We start from the raw sequence: 14,037 nt of genomic DNA, 5'->3' as shown, positions 1-14,037 counted from the left end.
AACTGGATTATTTTGTGGATATACAGAGAAAGACAAAACTTTTGTTTGAGAAGCCTCAAGTGCGGTCATTAGAGCATGAGATTTACAGTGTCGCCTCGAATTTCACGAGGTCTGCTCTTTCAACCCTTATTCAGATTGGCCACGTGCCTTGCTCGCGTACGCTTTGTGTTTCATTCAAAGCTTGCTGAACATGGGCACTAACCTGTTCAACCTTCCCTGGGAATTATCCGCCAATCGCGGTGTGCCCAGCGAGCCAGGAGGAATAGAGCTGGGAATGGGAAATCGCCTCCACAACCACACGCTGGAGAAAATCAGCATCACCGACTCGACGCCCCTCCGTGCTGGAGCGCGCGCAGCCGCTGTATTGAACTGCACGGGCCCCAGATTGCACATTTTTACACAGACACAAACTCTCAAAACTGTACCCGTACTTTTTACAGCAGTCCTAATAGACAGGTTTGCAGATAACAATAAAGTAAGAGCGAGCACAATTTTACTAAGAGCTTAGATTTTCCTTGAATACATGTTTAAAGACCCACGACACAGCAGATTTTCTGAGGTACGCTGGGCACTGTTGGGTTATTTTAAACATACTCTCGCATGAATAACTTCAGGATAAAAAGACAGAAGTTGTGTCGTTTACACAGTAATTTGGAATTTTGGGGAACAGTTCACGTATGACGGACAACGTAGTACAAAGCTAAAAAAAGGACAGAACATTTAATCGAATTTACTGTTATTGTTTGGTGCTTAGCTGGATTAAATCTAAGCTGTTATCTGGAACCGATTTGATTAACTCAGATGAATTTTGGCAAAGTTCGTATGCATTTAGCTTGAAACTTATAAACCAACATCTTCCTGAGCCTTAATTCCACACTCCCGGAACCTGAGCCTCGGGGGCTGCTCTGGCACCCCGGCTCCCAGCCGGATTTCGCTCTGATCAATCTTTAGCATTTCTCAAGCCATTTAAATAAATATCGCAGAGTAAAACTGAAAGATATCCGAGAGTTTTATTTTCAGATGATCGCATACATTGTTATGGTAGCGTGGGAACTATCGGGGAGTTTTCTCATGTAAATCCTAAGTAGAAGAGAGTTCCAAACCCTACATAACTTAACTATACCAGATCAGGGGTTTCGTAAGAGAGATGAATGTTAAAATGATGATTGTTTTCAGATATTTTTCTTCAAAGTATGATGAAAATAAATAATATGTGAACTATATATGAGGTGAGCATAACATATACCCTAATCTATTTTCAGGAACCTCTGCAGACGCTGATCTGCAGAAGATTCTGGAACACAGAGGAGCAGCTGAGAGCCTTCAGAGCATTTCTTGTCTTCTCTAAACTCAGAAAATCATCTTTCACCTTCTGGATGTCCAAGCCTTTCACCTTAAACTTTCAACTTTCCATTTTCTGCCTGATAACAAATTACCCTCTCGATCTGCTGCTGTTCTGAGGGGCTAGGGAGCTGAGCTCACTAGCTGCCCAGGATGGCGAAGCTCAGAGTTGTTTTAACTGTTTGCCAGTTGGTGCTAGAATTGCTAATGAATTCATTAACTGAGTCTTCCATACAGAGCAACGAATGTCCGCAGCTTTGTGTATGTGAAATCAGGCCGTGGTTCACACCCCAGTCAACGTACAGGGAAGCCACAACAGTTGACTGCAATGACCTTCGATTAACAAAAATCCCCAGCAATCTTTCCAGTGACACTCAAGTCCTTCTGTTACAAAGCAACAACATTGCAAAGACCACAGATGAACTCCAACAGCTCTTTAATTTAACAGAATTGGATTTTTCACAAAATAACTTCACAAGTATCAAAGATGTGGGGCTCTCGAATCTCACTCAACTTACTACTTTGCACCTGGAGGAAAACCAGATAACGGAGATGACTGACTACTGCTTGCAAGACCTTTGCAACCTTCAGGAGCTATATATAAATCACAACCAGATCAGCAGCATTTCTGCAAATGCATTCTCCGGCCTGAAGAATCTTTTGAGATTACATCTCAACTCCAACAAATTAAAGGTTATTGACAGTCGCTGGTTTGATTCTACTCCTAACTTAGAGATTCTCATGATTGGAGAAAATCCAGTGATTGGAATACTAGATATGAATTTCAAACCGCTCTCAAATTTAAGGAGTCTAGTTTTGGCAGGTATGTATCTCACAGACATTCCTGGCAACGCCTTGGTAGGCCTGGATAGTCTTGAAAGTCTTTCCTTCTATGACAACAAGTTGGTAAAAGTCCCTCAGCTTGCACTTGAGAAAGTTCCAAATTTAAAATTCCTGGATCTCAACAAAAATCCAATTCATAAAATTCAAGAAGGTGATTTTAAAAACATGCTCAGATTGAAAGAGCTTGGAATCAATAATATGGGAGAACTCGTTTCTGTTGATAGGTACGCGCTGGACAACCTACCTGAACTTACAAAGCTTGAAGCCACCAACAATCCAAAGCTGTCTTACATTCATCGTTTGGCATTTCGCAACGTTCCTGCCCTGGAGAGCTTGATGCTGAACAACAATGCCTTGAATGCAGTCTACCAAAAGACCGTGGAATCCCTTCCAAACCTACGTGAGATCAGTATCCACAGTAACCCGCTCAGGTGCGACTGTGTCATTCACTGGATCAACTCCAACAAAACCAATATCCGTTTCATGGAACCTCTATCCATGTTTTGCGCTATGCCTCCAGAATACAGAGGACAGCAGGTGAAGGAAGTCTTAATACAGGATTCAAACGAACAATGTCTTCCAATGATCTCTCATGAGACCTTTCCAAATCACTTAAACTTGGACGTCGGCATGACGGTGTTTTTAGATTGTCGGGCCATGGCAGAACCCGAGCCAGAAATTTACTGGGTCACTCCTCTGGGCAATAAAGTAACTGTTGAAAGTCTCTCTGATAAATACAAGCTGAGCAGCGAAGGTACCTTGGAAATCTCTAACATCCAGGTTGAAGACTCTGGGAGATACACCTGCGTTGCCCAAAACATAGAAGGGGCTGACACGAGGGTTGCTACTATCCGGGTGAACGGAACGCTTCTGGATGGTACCCAGGTTCTGAAAATCTACGTTAAGCAAGCTGAATCACATTCCATCTTAGTTTCTTGGAAAGTTAATTCCAACGTCATGACTTCCAATTTAAAATGGTCATCGGCCACTATGAAGATTGACAACCCTCACATTACGTACACTGCCAGGGTCCCGGTTGATGTACATGAATATAACCTCACGCATTTACAACCATCTACAGATTACGAAGTGTGTCTAACCGTCTCCAATATCCATCAGCAAACACAGAAGTCCTGCGTTAACGTTACAACAAAAAACGCAGCTTTTGCGCTAGATATTTCAGACCAAGAAACCAGCACTGCCCTCGCAGCAGTGATGGGATCCATGTTTGCCGTCATTAGCCTCGCCTCCATTTCTGTTTATATCGCAAAAAGATTTAAGAGAAAAAACTACCACCACTCATTGAAAAAATATATGCAAAAGACCTCTTCTATCCCACTGAATGAGCTCTACCCTCCACTAATTAATCTCTGGGAAGGTGACAGTGACAAAGACAAGGATGGTTCTGCAGAGACCAAGCCAACCCAAGTCGACACATCCAGAAGCTATTACATGTGGTAACTCAGAGGATATTTTGCTTCTGGTAGTAAGGAGCACAAAGACTTTTTTGCTTTATTCTGCAAAAATGAGAAGTTGAAGACTTTTGTATTTTTGACTTTGCTAGTTTGTGGCAGAGCGGTGAGGACAGGTGGATATTTCAGAATTTTTTAGTATAGCGTATCGCAATTGTTTGACACAAATGGCAGCTTCACCTAGCTTCCAATTCCTTTTTTTCTTTTTTTTTTTTTTCTTCTTCCTTTTTTTTAGTTATTGTGCTAAACTTAATGCTGTTCTAACTACAGTGCTGAATAAGATTAATGAGAGGCTGGGGATCCCCTGGGATTCAAAAGTAGCACAACCCCGTTCCTCCGAAGCCATGAGTAGAGTGCGGTGTCTCGCAGAGCTAACACCCGGGTTTGAACCGGCACGGAACTGGGTTGGTAACGCTGGGCTGAGGACTCGCACGCTGGGAAAAGGAGACCTTGAATGATGTTAGTTGACTGTACCGTAATGTTGTATCAACTGCTTCGAATGTTTTTGACTTTGAACAACGAGTTTTCTTTTTTCCTTTTTTATTTTTGGAGTAGTTGAAAAGGCTTAGGTAAAGCTAACAGGCAATAGGAACATGTACATCCAATTTTTTAATGTAACAGACTAAATGTTAATTGTTCTCTTATTCTTTTTATTATATTTAGTAGACACTTTTGCAGAATACTAGTTTTGTTGTGTTTAAATCACCAACACATGGTGTTTAATGAAAGCAGAGCTATAATAAATTTAGTTTTGTTCTGATTTTTTATTTTAGAAGTCACAATAATGTATTGGGCTTAGGTGTCACTAGTTTGACTGGTGATAATGTTTTGACATAAAATATATCCAAAATGTTATATAAAAATATTGTGTTTTTTTCCTTGATGGAATTACGTTTCAACAAAGTTCCAATTTTTTTGTATGCATTTATTTTAATAGCAGTGTTTTCTCTGCACTACATGCAAAATATTGAGAATAATTTAATCAGAAAAATGTATCGGTATGGCTTTTGGACTGTAAGTCACATGCAGAATCAAAACTGTTTGGCGTAAGACACACAGCAAAAATAACTCACAGAGTGTGTAACAAAACATTTTCCTTTTTGTATACTTTTCTGTTTATATTCTGAGCTAAGATATAAATGAAGCTGACATTTAGCTGTCATTACGATCAGTTAGGACAAAAAAAACAACTCAGTGCTACCAAACTGCAATAAAACAGTTGAATCCTGGCATATACTTTAAAAAAAATAATGAATTGGATTAACTTACCTTCAAAAGCAGAATTCAGATAGCTGAAACTAAGAAGAAAATAGTATGTTTGGGTTCAATACTGAATTGTATTTTTTTACAGGCTTAAAACTAACCAGTACTCTAAGTATTTTACTGAATTAGTATGGTAAAAGCGCAAAACCTCAGAAAGCAGCGGTATTTCTATGTGTGCACTGGGTATAATATAAATGCATCATTTCCAGTTGAACCTACAGAGGCTTTGTACGTTGTCTTTTCTGACTCCGTGGAGTTCTCCGCAGGGACTGCACACGAGGGGGGGGTCTGCAGGACGTGGTGACACTGACACTAGATACCGAATCAGCAAGCACAGAATTTTCTACGCTTTATGACCACTATCAATGTGCAACTTTTTACATGTTTTTAGATACCAAATACGGTTCTTGGTAAGTAAAAGTTAATTGTTAAAATAATGGCTGTGCCTGGGTTTTGGGGTTGTTTGAAGTTTTTTAACTCATTTGCTTCTCAAATATCTCAAAGACACCCCACCCCAAATTTACAGATGGCTTCAAACTTCTTTTTCCCCTTCAGCCAACTGTCTAGAAGTGAAAAAGTTCTCAGCATAAGCTGCTCTGGTGCAAAAAACTTCAGCACGTCTCTTGGACACATGCCTTGGTGATCTTGCGTTTCAATGTAAAGCTGAGTGAAGCTATTAATTATGCATTTAAATCAAGTACTTATGCTGCTTTACACAATCTTTTGTATGTTCATAAGATCTCATACATTTTTAATCATGTGACAATTAGATGTTGGGATGAGGCAAGTGTCTTTTGATCATGGAGAAGTAGCGTGGTGGAAGCATTTATTTGTCACCTTCGCCTGTATTTGTTTTTAATGTTAATGGAAAATTTCCTCTTCCTTCTTCTCCAGGAAAGCTTCAGAGCAATAATTATCATCTTGTCTATTAGTTATTCTAACCTTAAAACTGCCTCTATTATTATAGCAGACATGATACATTAAAACTGAGATCTCTTCTGCAGCGAAGATTCACTCTGCTTTTCCCAGACAAAAGGACACAGTGCGGATGAGGCTGACAGCAAAATTACGACTTCCAACTTGCATGGCATCACAAAATTGTCTTTAGAAAATAATTAATTGAACAGGTGTCAGATGGTGCAGAGCAAGCGCCTTTCTCCATCACCTTCTCAGCTTCCAGCAGCACGTGGACATAAACGGTAACAAAGATCACGCAAAAATCAGCGATCCTGCTCTTCCTCCTGCCTGTCCCCACCTCCCATCCCAGATTACACCCACCGTTGAGGTCTCCTTGTCTTCTGAACGTGCTCATATCCACCGGTCCCTGCTGGTGGAGACAGACCGCACTGAGAACTGTGTGTGTGTGGCAGGATTTGTTTCCACCTGGCTCTCCCTTCTGCAGCTTGGGCAGTCTCAGACATGGAATGACTGGCAAAAGGGAAGGTGGCAGGGACACGTGGCCACGGAGCAGGACGAAGCAGCACTCAGCAGTTTGATCAGCAATCGCCAACAGCAGCTGGGAAGTAAAGCAATGCTTAACGTGGTCCTTTCCACCAGGGAAATAACAGGCCTTTTGTTCCCTGCAGACCTATCTGGCAGTTTTATACCATTTGTTATCTTTTTAGAGCACTGCTGTTGAAGAACAGCAGGAGAAAATGGCCTCGTGACAGCCATACACTTCTCCGGGATGTGCTGATCCGCAATATTTCAGGGCAGCTGATGGTGCTGGGACTCTGGGAGGGAGATGCAGGTTCCCTGAGAGCAGCTCAGCAGCAAGAAGCACCTAGTTAACGCACACACAGCCACCAGCGCCAACTGTTCCCAGCCTTGTGATTTGACCCCTTAGAATTCTCTACAGATCCCCCGGAAATTTAAAATTTTGCTAATAAGAGAAAAGAATTGGGTAAGAGATTAATCCCATGTGGCATATAATCTTAGTAAATAACCTTCAACCTTGTGCCAGCAATTTTGTGCTTGCAGTTTGTTGTGAGCAAAAATAAAAATCTCTGCCTAATTGCCTTCAAAACGTATCTGCATCTACTGTGCACTGAAGACAAAAACACACCCCCAGTTTGCTCAGAATCCGAGACTGAGACTGGCCACTTTAAAAACAGTATGGGAAAAACACTGTTACCTTTCATTTGGCTAACGGTTTCGAAATGCTGCGTAAGAGTCGGTATTTCATACCCAACTAAACTTCTGCAGTGTTACTTCCACTTGGTTGCCCAATAATAAAATATTTCAGGCCCCCGAAGAGTAAATAGCTCACTCAAGTGTATACAGTATTCCAGCTAAATCCACTTTTCATTTCCTCACCTAAATCATAATATCCTATTGGATTGAGAGAGGATATTTTCACCCATGAGTCGAGACTCACACTGGGCACAGTCTTGGAATAAAGTGCAGAAATACACCGATAATTTCATAGAGCTACGATGCGCCCTCCAGCCTCGCCTCGTGAATATGTACTTTAGTTACTAAAAGAAGGTTACAAAGAGAAAAGGCCAACAGTTTGGACCGCTGGTTTCATAAACGGGTTAAAACTGGAAATAGGTCATCCAGCGAGAAGTGCATAAACTTGCCCTAATGCCACCGACAAGCTGGGACGTACATGGTAAAAGGAGCATCCTTCTGAGTTCAAAACAGGCATGTCCTTTTGCTTTGTGCTAGCAAGCTTGAAAACAAGGCTGAGGACAACCCATTGCAAGGGAATTCCTGAAATTAAGCGGGATAAGCAGCTGGGGGCTACTTCTGCAGCATCTCCACCGCAGCCGATGCGCTCCGTGTGGGAAGAGGACAATTCACCGGGAGCATCTCTTCCTAATCATTGTGCCATCCTGCGAAGCATCGCGATGGACGGGTGCCAACGGGCGAGTCGTGGTGGAAAAGCACATGGGTGTATGGGACCGGTGCCGGAGGAGCTGTTTCCCACTCCATCCACCACACTGGGAGTAGCCGGCTGTTGCACAGTGATCCTGCTCCACGACCCACCACCGAAATGAACGCCATGAATTTCTGTTGCCACTGGAATTTGCCTTCTCACGCTCACTGCGCCGACAGCACGACCGCCGCAGCCCCAGCGCCCACAGCCATGGAAACCCCGAGCCCGAAGGGCATGGTGACTGTGCTACCGTGGAACTTCTTTCCTCAGGAAAACCCAGAGTGCCTGAGCTGGAGACAGCAAACGCTGTTACACACACTCCTTAAAATACCAGCACTGTAACCCTGAAAAAAAAATACTACCGCTACCAAAACCCCTAGGTAACGTTTTTTGGCAGTGTTGCACAGAAGTGAATGTTTTGTGTTTCCCCTGAACTGTCAATCTTTTGATCTTCTCCTTTTCTGCGCTTTCCAATTATTGCAGCTTTTTTACATTTGAGGACTGTTACCCACCCACTCCGGTAGGTTTGCTCTGCAGTTGGCCTTTCCCTGGGCTCATCCTGCCCCGCGCCCTGCTGCCTTCCAAGGGCAAATCCTGTACAGCCTCGGTCACCACGAGATCTCCAGAGATTACCCTAAAGCACTTTTAATTTGGATTTGACTTTGCAGCTACCTGCTTTCACCGCTAACCTTTTTACCCTTCACCTAATTCTTAGCCTGTTTTTCTTTCAGCCACTTCTGTTTGGAGCCCTCAATTGCTGTTGCCGGTCACTCAGAGTCAGATGACGGATGCGATGGCATCCCCCGTTATCCATGAGCATTATGACCCTCTGTTACTTTTTCTACTGGTATGAAAGCAACAAAAGACTCATTTTTCTTCCTAGTACGGTAAAGGACATTTACCATAAAATTTGTACTATTGTATACTTATGTCAAGTAGACCAAAGGAATGCTGAATCCTAATAAAAGAGTCGGAACAACAGTTTTTGAAATACATGAAAATAAATACTTTGGAAAAGCTGGAACTTATCATTAAGTAAAACTTTAAAAAGCAATTAAATGACTTCAGAGCTTACATCTCCTTAACTTCAGTGGTATGTTAGGCGCAAAATCAGGTAAATGAGATTTTTCTCGAGTGCATCTGGAAGTATTAACTTTCCTTAAATTCTGAGCAGCTGTGAAACATTTGCTGTGGATTTTATAACATGGATTTTTTTTCAAAAATCACTTGAAACCATAATTTTGATTTCAGTTATGGAGGCAGGGTGGATGGGATTTAAATCCTGTCATCCTCAGTGGAGTTACTGATTTGCAGTGATCTAAATAAGGTCTACATCTTTAAAAACTGCAGTTCCAGGTTTCTGCTCACAATTGGAGTAAAAGTTCTTGGCAGATTTTTTTAAACGGCAGCTTTTCCTACTGCAGCTTATTCTGCTGGACTAGATTCCAAGCACGAATTAACGTATCAGAAAAGATCAGGGTGGGGAGGGAAGAAAGAAGAGAGATCACTGGAGTACTGACTACTTTCGGGTTTGAACGAGATCATTTAATGTGAACAACCCCAAAGACTCCGCAGTGTGTTTAAGGACTACGTGTAACCTAATAATGCAGGTCATTTACAAATCCACTGCTCTAAAACATGAGCAAGAGGAAGAGTTCATACCTCATTTTTTTGGTTTCAGGCATGAAATTACCCTTTTATCCTTCACGTTCCATATGAAGAGTTCTGTATAATAATAATAATAAAAAAAGGCTTCTACACCCTATACGCAATTACATGTTTGTCTATCCCTGCAAACCAAAGCACCCGCAGAGAATACAGAGGATGTGCGCCAGCTGCTGCAGCCTGGGATGAACGCTCGCAGCGGGACCGGGAAGAAACAACCCCAATCCATGCGTTTGAGGTTTAAATGGCGACACGTCATTCCCATGCCATGCCAGGCACCTCTGGAAGTCACAGTAACCAGCAACAAATTAGGGATGGATGCTACCCTTCTGATAGAAAATAAAACACATTGTCACCTATTTCTGTCAAAAGGCACAGCAGTTTTTGTTGGGGTGGCTCTTAGAGATCCATGCTGTGCCCAGATGCCAAATACTCTGGTAACGGGTATGGATCACAGTGGCTGAAAATGAAGCAGTGCCTCGACTCTGAGCGTTCCCACGGGAGGGAAGAGACCTTGCTCCTAACAGAGCAACACGAACATCCTCAGCCTTCGCCTCTGTTGTTGTACCACCAAAACAGAAGAATTACCCAATTTCCTCTGAATTGGATCAGGAGCTCACTAATACAGCCAGACAGTCCCCCGGGAATAGGGCTGGACGCAGCCACACTGCTAGCAGCGTCTCTCTCCACACGATGTCGAGTGGTCGGGGGGGCTCTGGTCACGTATGTCCTTGGTGTGGCATCCCCTTGGCCTTCAATAAACCTGCATGTACCTGCTGCCTCCACGCACCGGCACAGTCCTCAGCTGACGTTTTCCAGAGGACAAGCGCTCCCTCCCCACGCTGGGGAGCTCCAGGTAACTTCAGGAGTCAACTGCTCAGTATTTGGTTCTTTCCTTGCTGCTCGGCTGAGCTCTCCGGTGCCTCATTTGCAGCAAACCATCCCTCGGGGGGCTGGTGCTCTTCAGTATACACTATTAAAACACTCGGCAAACATGCAACTGAATCCAGCTTCAAAATATTACTGCAGGAAAAGGAGAACCATATAAGCAGATTAAGGCCAAGAGGTTTGGGTGCCTAATTTAATTTCTCTGGACCCTGAGCTTCCCAGAGTATTTTATGTTCAAACGCAGCTGCCCTGAAACCTCTACGTAGCCAACGAAGAGGATGTAATTCATATTGTTCAGAAATAAAGACCTAGTTTATCTGACTTGCCTCACATCCCGGAGGAGCTCTTGTCGGTGGGAGGCCAGGATCCATGTCTGGAGAGCGGCATTCACCCGCCTGAAACCTGAAAACATCCTTGTCCCACGCATTGCAGCCCCGCGCTCCCTGGGCACCTTTCAGCTTTGAGACACGAAGCAGAGAGCCAGCAGACACGAGAGCAGACCCTTTTCCATGCAGACTCGATTTATACCTCAGGCAGGTCTACTGGGAACAAACCCATCTGGAAAAGCTGCGATGCCATGCTGTAATGGGATGATGACATACGACACTCATGCATTAGCGAACGGTAGAGAAACGATGCTTACACAGCCTGCCACTAGCGTTTGCTTCCAGTGCGACTTTGATAATTTAATAATTATCCTTTTTGGTTTGATTTTTTGTTTAATATACACAGACAAGTGCTGAAGAGAGATGAGGCGCTGGTCAGCAGATTTCACAGACAAAAATCGCAGAAAACCAGCAACATGCAGGACTTGACAAGTATGCTTTAGGGACCACTCTTACACACTCTCCCACCCTGGCCACAGTCCACTCCTGTCCTTTCTATGCCTCTCCCCTTCTTCTCTCCAAGTCACAGTCCACCAGCAGCCAGGCCCAGTCCCCTTACCCAGCCCGTTGCTTTCCGTCCAAGTCTTCTCAGACCACCGTCCACCATTTCCCCTTCTCTGTCCTCCCTCCTGCATGCCAGGCACTCTCTCCTGATGATGATCCACAGCAACAGAAATATTTCTCTTGTTTAAAGGAGGGTGGGATGGGAATACATCACCCTGTCATGAGGTAGCCAGAAGGATGTAGCTCCTGCACCACAAGTGATAAGCTAGTGAGCGTGAGAATAAGCTGAAGGTCACAAAATGTGGACATAACGTTTAACGTTCCATAAACGGAATAACAAAATACTTCTGATTTCTATGAAGAAAATGTCTCTAAAAGAAATCTGCCTCAATTTCTAGAAAGACACTCTAGATATTCTCAGTAAGTTTGTTAAAGGAAAGAACTGTTAAAGGAGCGGGTCCTAACCCAGAACAGTATCTACAGCAATACCTTGGTACATCAGAGCCATTTGTGACAGGCAGATGTAACACTGGGTTCTAACTACTTTATACAGCCCCTTCGGATTTCTGAGGATATCTCAGCGTGTGTAGGCAAGACTCCATTCCGATGGAAATAAGCAGAAACTAAAAAATGCATGGTAGTGGCAAGACATGCCTTTCACCATGTAGTCACTGGCAGGAAAAACAAAAAGCAAGTCGGGGGTACGTCCCTACTCCCACTCTGCCTTTCCTGCTTCCATCTCCCCAGAATGGGTTACACATGCAGCAGATTATTATCAATTTTTAGTGTTTCTCTCTCCTTTGCTTAAACAAAACATGGTTCTTCTGACATGGCTTTGTAGAAAAAGGTATCAATTAATTTATTACTGACAATAACATCTCACTGGTTGGACTCATCTCACCAGTTTAACAAACTTCTGCCAGTTTTTGTAGGAAACAGTGTCATAATCTAAGTGCAGGCTAAACCAGCGCCTAATAGTCTGCTGATCAAAATACACAAGAAAGGAGGAAAATCACAGTACGAGCATCTGCACAGCCTCGTATTTGTACAATTACTGAACAATGCTTAGCCTGCGAGCGAAGGCCGGGAGAGCACACAGCTGTTCCTCCCCTACTCCTCCTCTGCTGCCGAAGGGGGAGCAGAAACATCAGACACAGCAACTTTTCAAGATTGACCTAAAGGTATCTCGGAGAACAATTACACGAAGGTGCAGATGTTTAAGTGCGTTGCTGAGCAGCACTTCCAATGAGCTTCTTCAATGGCAAGAGCTATTTAAGGCCATTTGCAAGTCCCTAAACAGCAGATTAAAATTGGTTTTATGGAAAATGATGTCGTTAGCAGTTATTGTGCTGCTCCCTATCCTCCCCTAGTGTGAAGTTTTACCGTCACACATCACATGGGAGTAATGTTAGAGAAGTGGTTTCCCTGGCTTCCAAGTTCTTCCATGTCAAGGCTGAAGCTGATAGTGGAACTATGAACGTTCAAGGTTATCAGCCACAACGAACTTTTCCCGAACTAAGTTTATCAGAAAAGACTGGGAGTTATGCTCCAGCTTCAGTTGTATTTTAATGGAGTCTCGACACCTAATTTCCTTTGGAACAATTTGAAAATCTCATCTCAAAAGAGTTTTCAGTGCATTCGCTTTCCCCAGTGATTCATTCTCCTTCACATAATTGTACGAATTGAACTTATGCAAGGTCTCAGATCCTTATCTTCCTCAAGTCAATAAGAACTGTACTAGTTCTATAGGTAATAGTTCATTTCCACAGCCTTCTTGAACTGCCTTTGAGAATTTGTACAGGAGACTGCCTCGATAGACAGAGACTGGGGAAAACGCAGCAGAAAATGTAACAAAACAAGACATTACAGACCAGGCACAAGTGCACATTCTTTCTTTCTAATCCTTTCCTGTTTTCCTCTCCTGTTTCTTTCTTCTCTTTTCTCTTTAAAAAACTTTATTCTGTTTTTGCTGGGATGTACCACTGCCTAAGTTTGTCCTGCGAAGGCCTACGCTGATCTTTGCCTAGCAAGCAGAAACAAAAAGCTAAATGAAAACATTATCCATACTTCACTCATGCCGACAGCCTTTTTTGTTAATGTAATTACAATAAAAATTCATACTCTGAGCAAAGAAATTCTATAAAAGCATTTTGAATATATGTCTTAGACAAAGGTTGTGTGAACAAATTTTTTTATATCATTCCCTAATTCTGTTCATCGCCCTATTCCCTGTGTTTGATCAAAATATACTTTGACTATAGCACAGCTACTGCACGTTGACTCTCATTCCCTGCGAAAGACAGCACATAATTCTACTTCAAAGTAACGCCGGCGCTGGCGAGCGTCAGGCTGAAGGCACAGCTCTGTCCTTCCTCGCTCTGCTGCGGTAAAGACGACTGTATCTTGTCTCTATTAAAGATCCGCAGCAAGACAAACACTCTGCTTATCCTGGCATAAGGAACGTGACCTTATGTCAATAAAGGCAAGGAGCCTTTTTCTCCTCTGACACACTGAGAACAGAGCAGCTTCGCAAATCTTTCACTTGACTCTACACTCACATTTATCCAGTAAGCAAACACGAGCCTAATAGCACAGGTCAAACAATCATCACAGACAAAATACATACTTTGACTATTTTGCCTGCAGCAAATCATCAAAAAACTACTTAATAATTCAAATCATATGCAAACCAAGACTACTCTAGTATTTAATATCAAGTTTGCTTATTCAGATATTGAAGTCTGCATAGAAACTATCAGCAGAAGCCATTGAATAAATGGTATTAAAGCATTAA

The 14,037-nt window shown here is 42.9% G+C and overlaps 1 protein-coding gene across 3 annotated transcripts in view; it reads left to right on the top strand.

The window, feature by feature from the left end:
- LRRN1 (leucine rich repeat neuronal 1) overlaps positions 1–13,811 on the top strand; it is a 29,225-nt gene extending 15,414 nt beyond the window's left edge. For 2 of the 3 annotated variants that reach the window (XM_063347908.1, XM_063347909.1), the window contains one exon: positions 1,263–13,811. In XM_063347908.1, the coding sequence (XP_063203978.1) occupies positions 1,495–3,645 (2,151 nt within the window). In that variant the 5' untranslated portion in view covers positions 1,263–1,494 and the 3' untranslated portion in view covers positions 3,646–13,811. The remainder of the gene's footprint in view (positions 1–1,262) is intronic. The other variant, XR_010072752.1, reaches the window with a different exon arrangement.
- Positions 13,812–14,037: the final 226 nt, after the last annotated feature.

Source organism: Chroicocephalus ridibundus, chromosome 10, assembly GCF_963924245.1.
Source record: "Chroicocephalus ridibundus chromosome 10, bChrRid1.1, whole genome shotgun sequence".
NCBI lineage: Eukaryota > Metazoa > Chordata > Aves > Charadriiformes > Laridae > Chroicocephalus > Chroicocephalus ridibundus.
Note: the sequence above shows the minus strand (reverse complement) of the source record. Positions and strands in the feature narration are given on the sequence as shown.